General features: G+C 48.3%; 1 protein-coding gene across 1 annotated transcript in view; it reads left to right on the forward strand.

Moving 5' to 3' along the window:
- The first annotated feature begins 1,665 nt into the window (after positions 1-1,665).
- The window catches only part of SCARA3 (scavenger receptor class A member 3), a 29,696-nt gene continuing 10,581 nt past the window's right edge, over positions 1,666-20,780 (forward strand). Inside the window, exons 1-5 of the mRNA XM_082842472.1 lie at positions 1,666-1,948; positions 10,197-10,298; positions 11,523-11,642; positions 12,940-13,038; positions 14,099-15,142. Of these exons, the coding sequence (XP_082698598.1) occupies positions 1,930-1,948; positions 10,197-10,298; positions 11,523-11,642; positions 12,940-13,038; positions 14,099-15,142 (1,384 nt within the window). The 5' untranslated portion in view covers positions 1,666-1,929. The remainder of the gene's footprint in view (positions 1,949-10,196; positions 10,299-11,522; positions 11,643-12,939; positions 13,039-14,098; positions 15,143-20,780) is intronic.

The raw sequence follows: 20,780 nt of genomic DNA on the forward strand, positions 1-20,780 counted from the left end.
CTGAGGATATAGGCAGAGGTGGCAGCAAGGAGAGGAAATGCCTGTCCCAAGAGCATCGAATGTGGATTTTAGGAATGAAGGAGCAGAAAAGAGGCGACAGTCACAAGGGAGCAAATCACGACACGTTGCCGAGCAGGAGAATCTGAAAGGGAAGTACCAGATCATCAGAGCAGAGAGGGACAGACTGATTCCCATCCGCATATAAACGTACCCTCAGCGGAAGCCTGTGGGGAGGGGGTCATGGCAGAAGGGTTCCAATGAAAACAGTTTTGCCACCTTAATTATAGCCTTCTCCGACCATAAACTACAATTATTCTGCAACTTTAAATATAGCATTGGCTCCTGAGAAGACTCCAAAAACTTTATTTTTACTGACCCAATTGGCTGTTTTGAAAACCCACTCTGTGAACTCTGTAGAAGATAATCATCAAAATATGTTCCTTGAAGTTCCCAGAGAAAGACCTTTTATTCAGTTCCTCGAATCTCTCCCCCCTTGCTGACTCTGACGGAAGATTGCAGTCCCTGAAAGGCTAAAGAGTGAATCAACACCGCATGTTGAGTCAACCGAAAGCTGGATCCTGCGACCACAGTTGAGTTAGCAGTTGGTGAACAGGTCGGGGCTATTTTCCACCTCCAGAGGGACAAGTGAACCCGGCTCAGCCCCAGCAGAGCCAGAAGTCATGCCCAGCCATGTGCCGACACTGGCACCTTCAAATCAAACTCTCTACAACGTGGCTCTGTGGGAGCTGAGGCTAGAAAAACACAAGGGAGTTCCCTTGTGGCGGCCTTTCCGATATTTGAGTTGGAGAATATGACCGTAGGTATGGGAGAAACAGAGGTTCTTTCAAGTCTCCGGTGGTGGCCACTACTTTATGAGTCTGGGCTTGCAGCGCTGTCTTCGAAGGCTAATTTTTTTTTTTTTTTTTAATTCACTGCCTGGAATTTGGGTAGAGATCGCTAGCTGAAGAGTGGGGCCCGGCAGTGCCTCCAGTAGGTCATTCATGGGCCTGGCTTCTTCATGACAGGGATGAGAATGCTCCCTCATGACAGCTCCAGTCCCTTGGGGCCTCTGGAACAGGGGAGGCCGAAACTGGCTCACAGAGTCTTCGATGTTTGCTACCCAGAGCAGCAGGCTGTCCCAGGCTTGTCTCAAGAGAGGGGTTTTCCTGAATACTTAAGGTTCCAGGCATTACCCTAGCTTTGCCGGTGCCCTTTCCCAAGCCCACCCCCTCCTGTCCCAGTGGCCTTTCTCCTGGAATCAGCAAAATGAAAAAAAAAAAAAGAAGAGTACACAAAGAGAGACAGAGAGAAGGCAACAGAGGCTACTTCTGCCTTCCTGGAAAGGTGGCCTCTTTTCAGACAACTGTGGCGACATCGTCCACCATTCCAGGCACCTGGCAGCCCACACTGACATGCAGGTGCTTCCCAGTTTTCAGCATGTCAAGAAGTGCTCAGTCTCATGGATGGTTTACGTACGATGCAGGAAGGAACCACAGCCTGATTTGCGAGGGCCATAAACATGCTGGTGGTATTCTAAAGTGATTAACTGGACACATGGAAAAAATTAACCACCACCCACCCCCCCAAAACAGGGAGGCCTTTTAGCTTTAGGAGAGGAAAATCATATCCCTTGTTCCAGCTCTGAGAAAGGGAGGGGAAGAAGATGCTAAATTTTGCTGCACCGCCCCCAACCTAGCCTTTCATTCCTTTTCAATCCAGACATTAGGCCCCTCCCTGTATATTCATTTTAAGTCTCTGCCGCTTTAAGCCTTTGCATCTTCAACGCAGCAGAACTCCCCAACACTCCCTGGCCAGGGAGAACTCTAAGAATAAACCATATTTTAAATCATTAATCTTTTTTTTTTTTTTTTTTTTTTTAGTAAAACTGAGCTCTTAATTAAAAGGGCAGAAGTTAACAATTAACTAAGGATGCAGGCCTTCTCAAAAGGTCAGTAAACCCATCTTTTTTGAACACCCACTATGAGGTCAGCCCTGTGCTGAAAGAGGCTGAGGGAAGATTTCCTGACCTCATGGGGATGACAAACCACTGGCAGGCCAGACGTGTAAACAGATGCTGAGCCTGGATGGAAGAGGCCTTTCCGAGCTCCGTGGCCTGTCTGCGCTGGGTGTGTGTAACTCTGCAAGAGCTCTGTATGTGCATTTGCATCTTGCTTCAGATCCCTGGGCATTTCGGAGCCTCTAACTAGCTGACAGATGACTTAACCTCTGCCAGCCTTTGTAACATGACAGGTGGGCTCTGTGACTTGTAAGTTCCCTTCCCACTCCCTCTCTCTGAAAGCTCTGGAAAGCTGGGGCACCCAACACTCAGTCACATGGCCCCAGAAGGCATGGGAACACTCAGTCACATGGCCCCAGAAGGCATGGGAACAGGCAGCATGGGAGATGTGGAGGGGGGTGGAGAATTCTTTTCCTGTCTCTGCTGACCCCACTTGGTCCAGTGCAAGGGGAGAGTACAGATCCTGTCTCATCGATCATCCTCTCATCAGTCATAGCCTCTGTCCCTCAAGCCCAGCTCCTCTCAATTCTTTAGGTCTGTTTCCTCATCCTTCCTCTGACTGGCTCAGTCTTGGTGTAATGCGAGTGTAATGAGTGCGTGCTTGCACAGGGTTTGGCTTCTAAGAGCCTCGCAAAGCTTTGGATTATGTCCTCATTCAGATGAACAAGGCTGAAGTGGAACAGTTGCTATAGCGTTCCAGCCATAGGTAAATTAGGGGTCCCCAGGGTCCGTGGCTCAGCGCTAGTAAACAGGAAGTTGGAAGGATTAGAAAGAGAAGAGCTCTTTGGGGATGGGACCCGGGGAGGGGGGACGGTGGGGAGAGGTGGGGCTGTGAGTTATGGAGCTGTGACGTCAGCAAAGGGAAAAAGGGAATAGGGCCAAACATTTGCGAAGCCCCTCATCTAAAGAGAGCTGAGATCGCGCTGGCCATCATTCCCCTTCCCGCGGGCGGCTCCGCAAAGTATCGGACGGGTCTCGGTGAATTCTCACTTGCTAATGACTGCCAATCTAGGGGCTCTCGGTGGGAGAGCAGAGTTATGACAGAGCTGTGTTTTTTCCGAGGGGGTGTTTGCTGAAGGTTCGTGTCCATCTTGCTTGATTTAGGTCTTCCCAGATTCCCTGCAAAGGCTATAAACAGGGAAGTGATGAAATTGACCCTGGAGCCAGAAGAGGGAGGAGGCCTAGTCACAGGGGCGGGCACGCAGGCACCACCGGGGGTGGAGAGAGATGAGAAACACAGGCCTAGGAGGAGCCTGTGCTCCAAGGAGTGGAAGGAATACCTCCCTGAGGGGCCCCCGGGGCTGCGGTAAATCCAACAGCCCACAGCGTGGTTCCGGCTGAAATCATCTGGGGGGTGAGAGGGTGCCGCTAGTTAGGGCGAGGGTTTGGTCCGACACAGCACAGAAGGCACCGCCTCGCCTGTGGCGCTCGTTTATGGGGAAGCGACGGCAGTCCTGGTAACATTCCAGGCGACGTTATGCTCTTCAACTGTCGGCAGATTGATGATAGGGTGACAGCCTTAAGACACAAAGCGGGGCTCAAGAGGTTGATTTCTTAGGATACGTATAAAGGGTACCAGTCATGTCAGCCTTCCTTCTGCTACTGTACCCACCCTCCTCCAAAGCGTGCACACACGCACACACACACGCACACACATACATACACACGAGAACACACTGACTGTATCAGACAGAGGCTACCTGCAGTTTGTTACTGTGGAGAGGAAACTCAAGCATGAAGTTCAGGAGGCTTTGCCACTCTTACAGATCAGGGGTCTTGGCCTTCCCCAGGCAATAGAAATTGATCAGAGGCCAGACAAGAAATTCAGGCTAGGCTTCTGGGGCCCCTGAAACCACAGGTTTCCTGGCTTGCGCCCCGACGGGGGTGGGGTGCGAGCTTGTTTCTTATATGGGGTGAGGGTAGGGGTGTGTCCATGGGGCAGGCCGGAGGGATGGCTTAGGAGTTTTGCTCACCCCTTAGGTGGTGTTGCATGCAGGGGGCACGTGCAGTACCCTGCTTTTGCTCCCAACACCCTGTTTTTGCTTCCGGCTCTTCAGAAGTGGCAGTTGGGGTTTTTTTTTTTTGGTCTTCGGTCTCTTTATGTCCATCACTTGCCCCAACTGTGCATGCACGCAGTTATTTTTAGCCCGTTATAGCTTCTTTGTATGTTATTGCTGGAGGAGACGTTTTTGTCCAGGTGCAAGTACTGCAGCAAAGGGTCCCAGGTCCCAGCCTGTCTCATCACTAGCTGTCCCTGTGGCTTTAGCCAGGCATTCAAAGTTAACCCTCCTCCCCCTAACTCAGCTTCCCCATCTGTAAAACTGGGAGAATAACTTCTCACCCTGTCTCTCTGTCAGGCTAGCTGTGGAGATAAAGGGTATGAACCCAGGTCTCTGCCTTCCCCCCGCATTAACTCAGAGTCTCTGAGGGTAGGGGGCTGACCTTGGTCTTTGCACCAGGCTTCTCCATGATTACACATGCAGGCATAGACCCCCTACCAGGAAGGGTAACACAAAACCATTCATAGTCCCATGCGAAATTGTGTTTGTTGAGCACTTCTCTGTGCCAATCCCTGTGCTAGGTGCTTTGGGTAAAGCAGAGAAAAAGACAGACACAGTCCCCACCCTCAGATCTTAGACACTGAGGAAGAGAGCTGTCGGATAAATAATAACAGGTATACTGCACTCCACAAAGGGAAAATACAGACCACGTGGAAGAATGTGTAACAAGCAAGAGACTTCCTCCAGTCTGGGAGCTCGGGGAAGGCTGCTAGGAGGTGACATGTAAGTCGTGACCTGGAGGACAAGCAGAGGGCACTCATGGCAGTGATGGTGGCATCTTTCATTTGGGGTTACCCACAGTCCCTCCCCGACTGAGCCCGTTCAGGGCTGCCCTCACTTATCGGGCATTCCTTGCCCACTCTGCCTCTTGGCTCCCGGGTAGGTCACAGTGGTCACGACAGCACAGCACTTGGGAAATGAGGCTGCTTCCGGGTCATTGCCAGAGAACCTGAGAACCATGGCCAGTCCTGGGCCCAGGCCCCTTCATTTCTACCTGCTCACCTTGTAGTCACAGGAGCAAGGATTCTTAGCATTTGTAGAACCTTGTCTCATTACTCTGAGTGGGGAGTGGGTGCGGTAGAGAAGACTTCTGAGTTCAGATCTCAGCTTCACCACATATCCTGGGTGCTGTTAAGCAACACTCTTAACTTCTCTGAACCGCAGTCTTTTTGCCTATGAAAGTGGTACTACCGACTCTAAAGTTTATAGCATCGTTGTGAAGATTGCCCCAAGGCAAGATCCAACCCTTCATCACTTTAAAAAAGGGAACAAAGAAAAACAAAAACTGGAGCTTCTACTTCTAGCATTACCAACTTAAAATATTCCTGGGTTATAAAGTTTAAGTGCCTGATAAACTACAAGCAAACTGCTAAATGCATAGCTAGAGTTGAAAGAAAACAGGGGAAATCCCTAGGGACCAAGCCAAAAACACCCCTTAAAATTAGGGACTGAAACCAAACGAGTCCACAAATGCACGAGCTGGATGTTAGGAATCTCTAGTCTTGGGTGCAGGAGAAGACAAGGCTGTGAGAGGCACAAGGGGCACTTGTGGACCTTTGCTGAACCAAAGACCTCCCAGCATAAAACTCCAACCCTAGAAGATGCTGCTTCCAGGTGCTGTCACCCTGGGACAGCCATTCTGGTTGGGGTTTTTTTTTTTTTTCTTGGCCCCATTGTTTTCTGATGGGCCACGGTCTTCCTACTGTTTGGTCAGCGCCCAGTTAATGATTTTGAGTCTCACCCCAGCCAGTCTGCTCCTTGAAAAGGGGGGAGGGGAAGGGAAAGAGGCTAGATGCGAAATCTACCTGCTAGAGAGCTGACAAGGAAATGGGATATCTCCAGACACTCCGGGTGAGGGGAAGGGGGCGGTGCTGGGTTAACACAGGCTTGCCCTCACCTGGTCTGGGGATCTAGTATATATTCTATGTGCACACTTGGGTGATCCAATCTAAGGAATCAAACCACAGTGATCCCAGATCGGTAGCCCCCCTGGCACCTGGCAAAAGTCTAGGAAATGCCCTCTGGAAGAACGAGTTTTGAACACAGACCCCTCAGGACCCACTGTTTAATCAGAGGCTACAATATGAATGCCCTTCCACACCTCCCCACCCTCTCCCTCCCCCTGGAGTGCATTATGGTGGCCCCAAAGCTATGCACACACAAGCTTTAACAATTTTCAGAAATAAATATAATGAAACATCTGCAAGACACATGATGATAGGTTATGTTCTCATCAAAACCTTCTGTGAAAAGAAGAATCAACAGTTCAACAGAAAAATGGGCAAAGCCTACATATAGTTAATTCGTGGAAAGGCATGGTTAGTAAGCACTTGAAAATGTTCCATTTCACTAATAATTCTTAAATGTGCAAAATAAAATATGGAGATTCTTTGAGTTAAACTCATAAAGACATTTATTTTTTATAAGACTCATTGGGGAAGGACTAGTATATCAGTATATATTCATATGCTGTGTGGGTGGAAGTGTCATCTGTATGCCCTTTCTAGATGTCAGTTTGTTCATTGGTTTCTAGAATATTAAAATGTTCTTACAATCTGCTCCAGTCAATTCACTTTTAGAAAACTGTCTAAATAAAGTCCTATATGTGCATAACATTTTATGTATAAGGGTTTTCACTGCGGTATTATCCATGCACACACTTATTGCATATGCACACAGACACATAAATTTTTCCTGAAGCTCTTGAGGGTAAGTTACGTACATCATGGTTCTTTACTTCTGAATATTTCAGTGTGGATTTCCTAAGAACAGGAATATGATCAGGGTACAATTATGAACTTCATGAATGTGCTTCAGTTCTTTATCTGATGTACCATATGTATTCCGATGTTCGTTGATCAGATAATAACCTCGATGGGTTTTCTTTTCCTTCCAGGCTCTAGCAGGCTCTAGCTTAACATTAAGGATTGCATTTGGTTGTCATGTCTCTTCACCTTTCAACTGTCTTTTTTGACTCTAATATTTTTGAAAAATACAGCCCCCCCCAACTTTTAAAAATACAATGCTTACATTGTGTTTTTCTCATGTTTCTTCATGATTCGATTGTGGTTATGCACCCTTGGCCAGCAACTTACGTAAATGATGGTGTGTGCTGGTCAGCGTTGCCTGATTTCCCCACTATGTAGTTACTGGGTTTTTTCCTCCCTTGCAACTAATAAGTAGTCTGTAAGCAGACAGTTTAAGGCCATGGATAAAGGCTTATACGTAAGCATACATATATACTGTTCTTCATCAAAATTTTCCCAAGAGGTGGCGTCCACTCATGGTTCTAACATGATCTGGTCTTTATCATGATGATTGCAGTCCCAACTCCAGCAGTAAGAAGAGCCCTCCCTTCTCCCTACCTGTCTGTCTATCATTGGTATGGATTCCTGTTTCTTCAATGACTTGTAATTTCATTATTATACTTAATTATTTTAGTGCTCAAATTGTCCCAGATTTGGCCAGTGGGGGCATCTTCAGGCTGGTTTCTATTTCTTTTTGATATGCCCCTATCATTTTTTTTTGAGCATTCCCTTAATTTCTGAAATAGCAAGATGTTCTAGATTCATCTTCTACCTACCCTCTGCCCCAATCCTAAAATCAGCCATTTCTTTAAGAAGCCTGGGTTCCTTTTAGTGGGAAATGGTATTAGAGACCAACTGGATTGCTAGGGGTGTTCAGGGCTATTTTGGTGTCTTTGCTTCCTGGACCTTTCAACAAACAAAGTTATATGCATACACGTAGCTACAAATATAGATGCATCCATACCTATATATGAACATAAATATGTACACACATAAACATATTTTAGAAATTACTAATTCCCACTGATACCTTCAAATTTCAGTCCAGCTCCAAGGGGTTCTTATTTGTCTCTCCCGTTGTATATTTCTGCATCCCTTTTTTCACAGTGAGAACCCTGGGTCCAAACCACATCAATGCATTTACTCTATTTGCTGAATCTTGAATTAATGTAAAATAACTTTGGAATTGCTTTACCCATGCTACACCAAGAAATAAAATTGCTTTAAAAGTTCAAGATTTGTTTGCACTTCTTCCCCAATCCTACGTTATCACATCCTAGACTGAGATTACAGAGTCCAGACTGTGTCATAATTTACTTAGATCAGTTCCTCTTTCCTTTTTTTTCCCCACGTAGTATGTTTATTGTATTTATTCAAGCAAGCAAGGCTTATTTAGTTCCAAGTATTTTTTATTAATAAAATCGAATTTTTTGAATATGTAAGATATTAACATGCTTTCAGAAGTCAAACTATACAAAAAAATTATATTCAGAGAACTGTGACTCCTTCGTATATCCCTTTCCCCCACCCCATCCATTGTAGAAAACAACTTCATTGTTTTTCAGTTTACTTTTCCTGTTTATCTTCTTTTAACGATAAGCAGATATATGCGTGTTTTCTTATTTTCCCTTCTTTCTTACAAAAAAGTGACATACCATATGTGCTGCTTTGCTGTTTTCATTTAATATCTCCTGGAAACGACTCCACATCGGTTAATAGAGATTTCCTTATTCATTTGTATAGTTGCACTGAGCCCCATTGCGTGTATACGTGCCATCGTGTGTTAACCGATCTCCTATAGCTGTACATTTAGATAGTTCCCAAATTTTGTAATTACAAGTAATCCTGTAATGAATAACCTTGTCACATATATTTTCAGACTGTTGGAGGTCTGTATTCTGGACAAATTCATAAAAGTGTGGTTGCTGTGTGGAAGGGTAAATGCATCTGCTAAACCCCCGCTCCACAAGCTTTGGGCCATTTTGCATTCAGACCCCAACTCCCCCCACCACCTAGGCCAACAACGTGTATTGTCCTCTGCATCTTTGTCAATGGGATGGGTGAGAAATATTATCACAGTGTCGTTTTAAGTTGCATTTGTCTTATGAGTAAAGTTGAACATCTTTTAAATTATTCCGGGGCCATTTTTGTATCTCTTTTCGTAATTGCCTGTTTGGGTCTTTTGTTCATTTTTCTGTAGGATTTTTGGTCCTTTATTTCCTCAGTTTTTAAAAGCTCTTTATAACTTTGGTATATTAGCTCTTCATCTGTGAGGTATGCTATGGATATTTTCTCCCTGCTTGTCATTTGCTTTTATGGCCGTGCAAAAGTGTTGTTTTACTAGCATGTAGTCAAATGTACTGATCTTTTCTTTTATTGCCTCTGGATGCCCAGGCGTAGCTTAAAAAATCCCCCCGCCAACTACCTGCCAGGCAATGTAGTTGTCATCGTAAGCTTGCACCCCGACTTCCCAGCACAGAAGCCCTGGTCAGCTCGATGCAGACCACCTCATTTCTCAAACACCCACTTGGAGGTCCGGCTCATTCTGCCAATACTGGACATCTTTCTTCTGGTGATTCATAAAAAGAGCAGATCTTGTAAGGAGGAAGGGCTATGCAGTGTCTGGGGGAATGGGAGCAATCTTCTGAATGAGGGAAAAATACATCACTTAGGTCTTATTTAGAGAGCATGTGATCCCAGGGAGCGAGCAGGGGATCAGCCTTCCAGCATGAGATCTGTTCCAGCCGCGGTCCCTTCCACCCCCTGGCACGTCCTGCACAAGGCAATGTGTGAGGCAGAGGCTGTGCCCATCCCATGTCCTCACACTGCCAGCTCCTCCTCTCCGAAGCCCCCCAGCTGGGCTGGATGCAGAGTCTTGGCGGGGACTGTGCTGGGGCCAGATTCGCCCTTGTCCCTGCAGAAGCAGAATCCTGCTTCGGTTACAACGTGTCAGGGAATGGAAGGGTGCTGAGTCAGATCGAGCAACCTTTTCCTACTCCACCCCAGGGGTCTGAACAAGGCACAGATAGAGAAGGCACCTGGGCTGGCCTGCGTGTCTTTACCAGTTTGCCAGAGATCATGAACTCTCCTTCCCCAGAGGCGCTGGGACATCCCAGTTCCTCAGCCACTTGATTCTGACCTCCATCCTTCTTTGCTCTGCTTGCTGTCAGGTCACCTGGAGCTCAGGTGGGCTGACTTGGACCCAGGGGCGGGGGTGGGCGCAGGGTGTGGGGACAGTAAAAGAATGGGGCAGCTGGAGAGGGGTGGGCGTGGCTCCCCAGCCTGGGTCTGACAGCTCTGGTTCCATCACAGTGAGGTCGGCCGCTGGCGACGGAGATGCGCTGTGTGTTACAGAAGAGGAGCTGGCAGCCGCCGACGACGAGGACATGCCGTCCTTCCCGTGCACACAGGAGGGTAAGGGCTCCGGGCTGACCCCAGGCTGGGGACAGACTTGTCTGTCCGCATGGCTTCAAAGCCCTGGCTGTGCCTTCCCCGCTGCTCCCTGGAAGCGTTGCATGGGCCTGGGTTATGCGGTACAGATGAAGTCCGAGTTGGACACACGTGACCTCTGTCTCCAGGGCTCCTCCTCAGACCTGCCCGGGACCATCTCCTCCGGGGCCTCTCTTCCAGCTGGCCCAGAACTGTCCCCTTCGTTGTATCCCATGCCCATCAAGTGGCCCGTCCTTCTCAGGCCCACAGGACCAGCTTGGCATGTGGCTGATCTGAGAAACCAACGCCCTCTGAACTGTTATTTGCAGTAGGGCTTCTTGGTGGATTTCAGTAGAGGTTAGCGCAGCTGTTCTCAATCTCGGCTGTGCATTGTAACCACCCAGGGACGCCTGAGACCGACCCTTAGAAATTCTGATCTCTTTAGGTCTGGAGCGTGGATGGGCATCAGGGTATTTAAACATTCCTGGTACTCATAATGTGCAGCTGAAGTTGAATCCATCTTAGAAATTTCACAGCTGGGAGCATCACAGCTTTCCTGCTGGCCATTGGCCACCTCCCAGAGCCGCCACGAACACCTTCTTCCAACCTTCCTCTATAACAAGGACCAACTGATACACTGGAATCATCCGTTTGGCTTCCAGGAGAACTTCTGGTTACCTGCAAAGTTTGGGGACTGGAGACCAACCTTCTGGTTGGCCTGGGACTGAGGGGTTTCCCAAGATGTGTGACTTACAGCTTTAAAACTGAGACAGTCTTGGCAAACCATCCTGGTTTGCCCAATACCAAGGAGTTCCCAGAACAGAAGACTCTCAGTGCTAAGGTCCAGGAAAGTCCTAGGCAAACCGGGAGGAGTTGGTCACCCAATGGTGAGACAAGGCTGGCTGCCCTGTGAGGGGGCTGATGTTTCGGGAAGAGGTGTTTTCCTGCACCATGGGCTGAATGACGAAGCCACGGAGACAGAATGATGGTGTGATGGGCGCGTACTCTGAAGATCCTCGCTGTGGTCTTGCCTATTCGTAAAAGCTCTAGGACCTCCGGAAAAGGCAGTGAAGTGGGTAGAGGCGAGGATCCAGGACAGCTCCCTTTCTGAGGCTGGTTCAAAATGGGATGAGACAGGCCAGAGCAGGAGAACTGACCCTTTAGCCGCGGCCTCTGCCACCAGCCTCTTTTTGTCCCCCCTCTCCACAGGCCGGCCGGGGCCCCGCTGCAGCCGCTGCCAGAAGAACCTGTCTTTGCACACATCGGTGCGGATCCTTTACCTCTTTCTGGCCTTCCTGCTGGTGTCTGTGGCCGTGCTGGCCTCTCTGGGTGAGTGCAGGCTGCCAGCAGCATCCCGCTCGTCCGGGGCTCTCCACCCCGGGCTGCGGGGGGAGTTTCTCGTCAGGGGTCCTTTCAGTGCCAAAACCCCCTACAAAGGCAGACACACATCTCTGTGGCTCATGGACCAGAGCCAGCATCTTCCTGACTAGGGGCTCTTAGTGCCTGATTCAAACTGCAAAGACTAGCTCGTAACTTCTGGTCAATCATTAGCTGTGTGGCCTTGAACAAGGCACTTCCCCTCTCAGGACCTCTGTTTTCCTGCTGGTAAATGAGAGGCTAGGACTAGATAGTAGTTCTCAGTTTCAGCCCCATGTTAGAATCATCGGGGAGCTGTAAAAAAATATGGATGCCTGCCCCCCCCTCCTCGGATAATGGAATTAATTCAGTAGTTAAGCTCTTCAGATGCTTCTGGTGTACATCCAGGTTGAAATCACCAGATCGGACAATGTCTAAGCCCTTGCCATGGCCTTTGTGTTTCTCAAAGTGAGGTTGGATGTGTACCTGCGTCAGGGTTGCCCCCAGGATTTGTTAAAATGCAAATTCCTGGGTCTCCCTCAGACCTGCTAAGTCAGAGTCCTGCCAGCGAGGCCCAGGGATCTGAAGTTTGGTGGTTCTCACACACTCAGCAGTTTGTATGACTGTGGTGGCTGACCCAGGTGATGGCGAGCTGCCAGTTTCAGGTAGCTTCTGCCTCTGGATACTAACACCATTTATGTTTAAAAAGTGAAAACAAATTTGAAAGTTTCTTAACCGCAATCTCATTCCATTCTTAGCTTCAGATTTTAAAAAAAGCTTTTTTACTAAGGGAAGCCTGTAGGTTTGTTCGCTCCAGTGTACTAGATATTAAAGACAAAGCTGGGACTCAGGTGAGGCACGGAGATGGATAGGATTAAGAATAATTTTTAGTTTTATATTCCTTTCTTATTTGTCCCCATTCTACCCTGTGGTCAGCTCCTAGGTCTAAAATCTGAGGGGGGTGGAAATTAGATATGTATATGTATAATTTATGTACTATTACATATTCTAATATACACATATATACCCACATATGTATAAACACATATATACACTTAAGGGAGATATATAAAAAGATTATATCTATAGATATATAGATACACAGCTATATATTTTTAAGAGATGTGTGACAGACTCTGGCCATTGGGAAGCTCCACAGAAGAGTGAACGGTTTTGGCCGCAGAGGGGCTGATAAATGGTTTGTCTTCGTAACAAACGACTGCTGTTTCTCTGAGCTAAGACCGTTTTCTCGTCTCTGTTTCCCCTGCAGTTTTCAGGAAAGTGGACTCTCTCTCAGAAGACATCTCCCTGGCCCAGGCCCTTTATGACAAGAAGCTTGTGTCTATGCAGGAAAATCTCCAAGGGCTGGGTGAGTGTCCAGTGTCCAGATGTGCTAGTGACCGTGACAGAAGGCCGATATTACTTGATGGGGGGCAGGGGGAGACAGGATTCCTCCCATGCCATGGTGCCCTGCAGCAGGGCAGCCTTCACCAAGCTTCAAGGCATGAGGGAAAGACAGCCATGGCTCCTGGCCTCCCTGTGCAGCTGGAGAACATCCAGCCAACGAGGGCTGCTACCCTGGGGTGCACCCAGGAATGGGGCTCGGGGTTCTGTGAGTGGCACGGATCTAGCAGAGCCTCCAGGTAGAGAAGCAAGCCAGAGACAAGCAAGTCCACTCACCAAATATCTTCACATATCTGAAATTATTTTTAAGATCTTCCCTGTGCTCTTGACAAGTCGGCCCTTTCCTCATCACTGCCTTAAAGTTTGCACAATTTACTGTCTCTTTGTCTCTTGCTTTCACAAGGGACGTTCTTGTTCTGAGAATGAGACAGAAGGAGCCATAATAGAAGGGTTTAGAGGGGTCTGCTTGGTGGGAAGAGAAAGTTCTATTCTGCCACTAATTAGCTGAGTGACATTTGGCAAGTCACTTTCCTAAGCCTCATTTCTCATCAGTCGCGGGGGAAACTATCCCTGTACCCTTTTCTCCATGAGCTTGTGACGGGCTCAGATAAGCACAAATATTAAAATGTGGGGAGAAATTGTAAAAATAAAGTGTAAATGGGAGGTTGTTGGCAACCTCAGAAAAGTTATGAAGATACGTACTCTCAAGAATTTGGTGGTGAACCATTGTAAAGCAATTATACCCCAATAAAGATGTTAAAAAAAAAAAAAAAAAAAAGAATTTGGTGGTGAGATGGAGAAAACATCCTAAAGCCTACATTTCAGGTCAGAGTAAAGACATCTGGTAGAAATAAGGTTGCATAGAGGTGGCAAGACTTTTCCAAAAAGGATTTCATAGCAGGTCTTAGGAAAGGAAGAGGGATAGGAAAGCCACTTGCCAATTCATTATGCTCTGAAATATTAAAGAAGCAACCTTTGTCCCGTGATCCTTCAGCAACTCAAAATGTTGTCCCTTTCTCCTGAAGAGCTGAAAGCCCCGAACAACTGCTCTTTCTGCCATGAGGCTGGGCAGCTGGGGCAAGAGATCAGAAAGCTGCAGGCGGAGCTGGAGGGAATTCAGAAGATGCTTCTGGCTCAGGAGGTCCAGCTGGACCAGACCTCCCAGACCCACGAACTGCTCTCCACTACCAGCGGTCAGATCTCCCAGGAGATGGGCAATTGCTCCTTCTCCGTCCACCAGATCAACCAGTCTCTGGGGCTCTTCCTGGCCCAGGTGAGAGGCTGGCAGGCCACCACAGCCGGCCTGGACCTCTCTCTGAAGGACCTCACCCAGGAGTGCTACAACGTCAAGGCTGCAATGCACCAGATCAACTTCACCGTGGGGCAGACTTCTGAGTGGATCCACGGGATCCGGCGGAAGACAGATGAGGAGACCTTGACCCTCCAGAAGATGATCGCCGACTGGCAGAACTACACGCGGCTCTTCAGCAGCCTGCGCGCCACCTCGGCCAAGACGGGAGAAGCGGTCAAGAGCCTCCAGGCCACCCTGGGGGCCTCCTCCCAGCGCATCAGCCAGAATTCTGAGAGTATGCACGACCTGGTGCTGCAGGTCATGGGCTTGCAGCTGCAGCTGGATAACATCTCGTCCTTCCTGGATGACCATGAGGAGAACATGCACGACCTGCAGTACCACACCCACTACGCCCAGAACCGCACGGTGGAGAGGTTCGAGACGCTGGAAGGACGCATGGCTTCCCATGAGATCGAGATCGGCACTATCTTCACCAACATCAACGCCACCGACAGCCACGTGTACAGCATGCTCAAGTACCTGGATGACGTGCGGCTCTCCTGCACGCTGGGCTTTCACACCCAGGCCGAGGAGCTCTACTACCTGAACAAGACCGTCTCCCTTATGCTGGCCACCACCGACCTGCTCCGGGAGCGCTTTGGCCTGCTCAGCGCCCGCCTGGACTTCAACGTCCGCAACCTGTCCATGGCCATGGAGGAGATGAAGGCCGTGGACACGCAGCACGGGGAGATCCTGCGCAACGTCACCATCCTACGAGGTGAGAGCCAGATCTGGGCCGGGCTGCCGGGGAGCTCCCGGAGGGCCTCGGTGACCTTGGGAAACACAGAAGGACCTGGTTTTGGGCAAAAATCTCAGTGGGCTGATACAATCCTGCAGAAAATTCCTGGGGTGACTGGCAGCTTTTACGTCCTTGCCAACCTCTTTTGGAAAAGTGTATGGCTCCTCACTTTGCCCGACATACAAATTTGGATTTTTATGTGCGGATCTGTTTAATTGGGCCCACAGAGAGATACAGGTAGATCTCATCTTTCGGAAACTCTGTCTCCTTTTGTTTTCTCCCTTCCCACCCCCTTAGTGGTGCTCTCAACCATCTGCAGTTCAGATGCCTGTCACTCTGATGCCCTCTTCTCCTCCCATCTCACCCCTGTCTTAGGCAGAGTTCTTCAGAGATACAGGAGAGAGAGAGAGATTATAAGGAATTGGCTCATGTGATTTTGGAGGCTGGCAAGTCCAAAATCTGCACAGCTGATGTCCTAGTTCAACTCAAAAGGCTGGAGGCTGCTGTAGAACCAGGAAGAGGCAGTGTGCCAGTTGAAGGCTGTCAGGCTGGAGGATGCTCTGTTACTCAGGGGAGGGTCAGCCTTTGGTTCTATTCAGGCTTCAACTGATTAAGTGAGGCCCACCCACATTGAGGAGGGCAATCTGCTTTACTCAGTACTGATTTTTTTTAATTTTTTTTTAATTTTTTTTTTGCGGTACACGGGCTTCTCACTGTCGTGGCCTCTCCCGTTGCGGAGCACAGGCTCCGGACGCGCAGGCTCAGCGGCCATGGCTCACGGGCCCAGCCGCTCCGCGGCATGTGGGATCTTCCCGGACCGGGGCACGAGCCCGTGTCCCCCGCATCAGCAGGCGGACTCTCAACCACTGCGCCACCAGGGAAGCCCTTTTTTAACTTTTTATTTTATGTTGGAGTAGAGTTGATTAACAATTTTGTGTTAGCTTCAGGTGTACAACAAAGTGATTCAGTTATACATATACATGTATCTATTCTTTTTCAAATTCTTTCCCCATTTAGGTTGTTACATAATGTTGAGCAGAGTTCCTACTCAGTACTGATTTAAATGTTGATTTCATCCATAAACACAATGGAGACACACCCAGAATAATGTTTGGCCAAATATCTGGGTATCCCGTGGCCCAGTCAAGTTGACACATAAAAATGAACTGTCACAAGTGCGTCCCTCATCCACCTGACACCCATGCACATCTCCTTAAATCATACTTAATCTCCAAATAAAGAAAGTAACAAGGTCAGAATTCTGCCTAATATACATGATATAACAATCCTGAGAGTAACCCAAAATGCACTAACCCCTTCCCCAGAAGAGGAAGTAAAGTCCTTGAGTGATGTTTACTCTTCTTAATATCCCATAACTTAAATATTATGATATAAAGTTAACAATATTTAAATACTGTGATATAAAGTCAATACATTTTGTATTTTTTGTTACATAGTAAGGGGATAAGAGAGGGAACAAAACAAAGATATATACACATATATGTCAACATATAATCATAACACAATGAGGAAATACTCTTGACAATTACAGTCCTTGCTCATGAAATTGGTCAGAGAGTCACAGCTAGTGTTTATAACTACCTTCTTCCGCTACCATTCCGTATTCCCTTTGCCTTCAGCAAGCACCTCAGCTGGTTGTGCTTCTTTACCTGGTAGGATGACCCAAACCTTCATTCCTGAAGGGCCATTAGTAGTCCTGCCTGGATTGGGTTGTTGTAATTCTCCATTGACCTTAATCCCAGGACATGGTAATACTGAGAGACGCCCTAAGTGATCTCCTAGATTCCAGACATGCTCTTTCTTACCTCCATTGTGGAGAAGTAGTCTGATTTCTCCTTGGCCGTCAGGGTCAATCATCCCAGTCAGCGCAGTAACTTCTTTGTCTGTTATTTCAGAGGCATGAGGAGCCCAAAGTGAGCAGGCAACAGTCTTAACTTCCAGTTCAATGGAACCGTATCTCCTGGCAGAAATATTCCCCTTTGGAACTAAGATCACTAAGCCAGCAGAGCATAAGTTTCTGGGAACAAGAAGCAAAAAATTTGCTAGTGGGGCACTAGGGTTAATAGTAAGTGGTGGCTTCCCATTTCCCCTTCTTGATCCTTGGACCTGAGTCCTGGCTGTAAGAGAAACAGCACCATGTTTTTGTTGCTGATTCAGAGCATATACAGCCCTGCAAGGTATTACCACAGAACTGGCACTGTAACTGAGTCTTCAAAAGGCCATTTCACCCTTCTGTTCAGCCAGCTGCTTCAAGACGGTGGGGGACATGGTAACGCCAGTGAATCTTATGATCATGGGCCCACTGCTGCACTTCATTTGCCGTGAAATGAGTTTCTTGATCAGAAGCAATGCTGTGTGGAATACCATGTATAATGCATTCTGCAAGCACATGGCTGGTATTTTTGGTGAAGCATTGCATGCAGGGAAGGCACTTCTATATCCAGAATAAGTGTCTAAACCAGTAAGAACAAAACACTGCATGATGGAAGTGGTCCAGTGTAATCAACCTGCCACCAGGTAGCTGTCTGATTACCCTGCGGAATGATGCCATATTGGGGATTCATTGCTGGTCCCTGCTGTTGGCAGATTGGGTGCTCAGCAGTGGCTGTAGCCAGGTCAGCCTTGGGGCCTGGAAGTCCATCCGTGTTGCTGAACCCATGCATAAGCTCCATCCTTGCTACCATAGCCATTTTGTTCATGAGCCCATTGGTTGATGACAGGGGTGGCTGGAGAAGAAGCCTGACTGGAACCCATAGAACAAGTCCTCCTCTTCACTTGATTATTAAAATCCTCTTCTGCTGATATCACCTTTGGTGAGCATTCACATAGGACACCATGAGATGGACCTCAGCTAAAACTCCATTGATCACCTGACCGCCATAAGTCCCTACTCGGACTGGTGCGTCACAGTGATGGTTGGGTCTCCTGGAATCAGTGTCAGTTCAGAGCTTGTGTCCGGTGGTGCCTGAAAGTTCTGATTATTTCCTCTTGCCCAATGCACAGTTATCCTGGCAAAAGACCATAGGGGCCTTTGGGGATGGCTGGAAAAATGATTAGTAGTAAATATTGTTGGTAGTGTACAAGGGTCCTTCCTCGAGGGGACCTGGCCTCTTCATTCAAGGGGTTCTGAGTCTGTAAAGTGGCTCAAGTCTGAGAACTGGTTGGGGGTTATGACACTCTGTTTTTATGATTCAAGTTAGACTCTTGTTCACTTGACCTATTTTCTGCTTACACAGAATAAGTAAGAATTAGTAGGCTTCCTGTCTATTTCACTTCTAGGAACCCCATGATGAGCTAGCCAGCCATGGTCTGCAGGAGTCAGGACATTCTGATTGCGGCATTGACCCTGCTGTCAGTTCCAGGGACCATTCCCTCCTTGCCTTCGGGGCTTGAGTGCCACCTCTGGTCCCTGCCACCACGGGTCCAATCACTCTCATTGTGGTTACGTTTCCCAATTCCGTGACTGCAGTTCCCTCTGTGAAGTCTGGCCCACAGAGAAGAGCCAGGGATGCCAGGGCTTCCCTCTCAAGTTTATCTCTCACAGTTGTGGTGAAAGGCATGCCTTCTGGTCCTTCCCAGGGTGGGTGAGTTTCAAATGACAAACTCACTTGAACATTCCCGTCTCCCTAAGTCATGGAATCCCTTTCTCTACATTAACCCAAAGCAGGTCTGGCAATTCTAATTCACTCACTGTAGGTCTCCTTTTGGCCATATTTCAGCCAAGCAGCGAAGCAAACTGTTAGAGCTCTTCCTTCCTCCCCAAGATGCAAAGTTAGATGCAGAATCCCTGCTTAGTGAGCCCGTGGCAATAAATGCCGCCCGATCCAACTTTCCGTTCCTTCCACGATTTATCCCACAGCCTTAATACCCATCCCCACACGTGTGGCCCGGGTTTCTATCTGCAGGAGTTAGAAAACGCAGAGGGTAGTGCACCTCCTCACGGGTCACGCTTTGTACCTCACTTTAGGGGCTGCTGGGACTTGAGTCTGCTCAGAGGTCTAGACGCCAAGAGCGGTGGTGGGGTCGACACTGGGGAGAACCAGCAATGCCTTGCTTGTCAGCTGCCTCAGGGGCGGTCATTACCCTTTCCGCAGGTAACGCAGGGTTAACACCCTGGGACGGGCGGGGGTGGAGAGGCCGCTTCTCCTGGGGACAGAGAGACTGCTGCCGCTGGCAGAGGAGACGCATCAGAATTTAGGGTTCAAGTTCCCCAGCTCCATCAGGGTCTTCCCACACACCCCCCTTCCAACTTGCAGGATCCCCTTCCTTCCCAGTCCGTGGCCTGGGTTTAGCAGGAGACACCCTGGGAGGCTGGGAGTTCAACTCGCATTGTAATTCAGTCAGTCACCGGGGGAGACTGCGGGTCTGATTTTCAGCACTCAGCCCTGTGGCTACGGGGGGTAAGGGTCTCCTTCAGGGCAGACATAGAAGCTTTCAGGTCATTTACGGGCCCTTGAGCTAGGAATTCGAATCCCTGAGCTCAAACTTTTCTTTCCCCACTTTGTCCAGTAACATTAGAAACAACCAGCCAATCTCATCATACTTGTTATTTTGACCAAAATGTTCAAAGGTATAATATACATGGTTGCCTAGATCCTCGCTTAGGCGTCTCCATTATTTTGGGTATCTCTCTTGCCAGGGATTCTCAGGCTGCTTTTACTACTGGATAGAGAGTCCTCAGCATCTTTAAATCTAATCATATTAGAGAGCCCGTTCCAGAAACCACAGACCAAATCAGAAAACTCATCTTTAAAATTCTGTTCACCTGGAATCATTCTTGGTACCAAAATCTGTATTAGATTCTCCAGAGAAACAGAACCAGCCAGCAAGATGTATATTTATGCTGTGTCCAGTAGGCTCTCTGGAGAGAGAGATTGACGTATTATAAAGAATTGAAGGTATTGGCTCACATAGGTATAAAAGCCAGCAAGTCCCAAGACCTGCAGGGTGAGTCAGCAAGCAGAAGACCCAGGAGAGATGATGCTTTAATTCCAGCCTTTTTTTTTTTTTTTTTTTTTTTTGCGGTACACAGGCCTCTCGCTGCTGTGGCCTCTCCCGTTGCGGAGCACAGGCTCCGGACGCGCAGGCTCAGCGGCCATGGCTCACGGGCCCAGCTGCTCCGCGGCATGTGGGATCTTCCCGGACCGGGGCACGAACCCGTGTCCCCTGCATCGGCAGGCGGACTCTCAGCCACTGCGCCACCAGGGAAGCCCTACTCAGCCTTTTTGTTCTATTCAGGCCTTCAACTGATTGGATGAGGCCCATGCACATTGGGGAAAGCAATATGCTTTACTTGGTCCCCCAACTCAAATGCTAATCTTGTCCAAAACACCCTCACAGACACACCCAGAGTGATGTTGCACCAATGTCGGCTGAAAAAAATGCACAATCTTCAAGTTGAGAATGATGTTTTACTCAGCGGCTATACCGAGGACTTAAGCCCAGGAGACAGCCTCTCAGATAGCTCTAAGGGACTGTTCCGAAGAGTTAAGGGAAGAGCCAGCATATATAGGAGTTTTTGCCAAAAAATCCAGGTAGTTGAACATCAGAAGATTATTCCTAATTAAAGAAAAACCAGACATCTCAATTAATGAAT

Source organism: Leucopleurus acutus (assembly GCF_964270905.1).
Source record: "Leucopleurus acutus genome assembly, chromosome: 7".
Taxonomy (NCBI): Eukaryota; Metazoa; Chordata; class Mammalia; order Artiodactyla; family Delphinidae; genus Leucopleurus; species Leucopleurus acutus.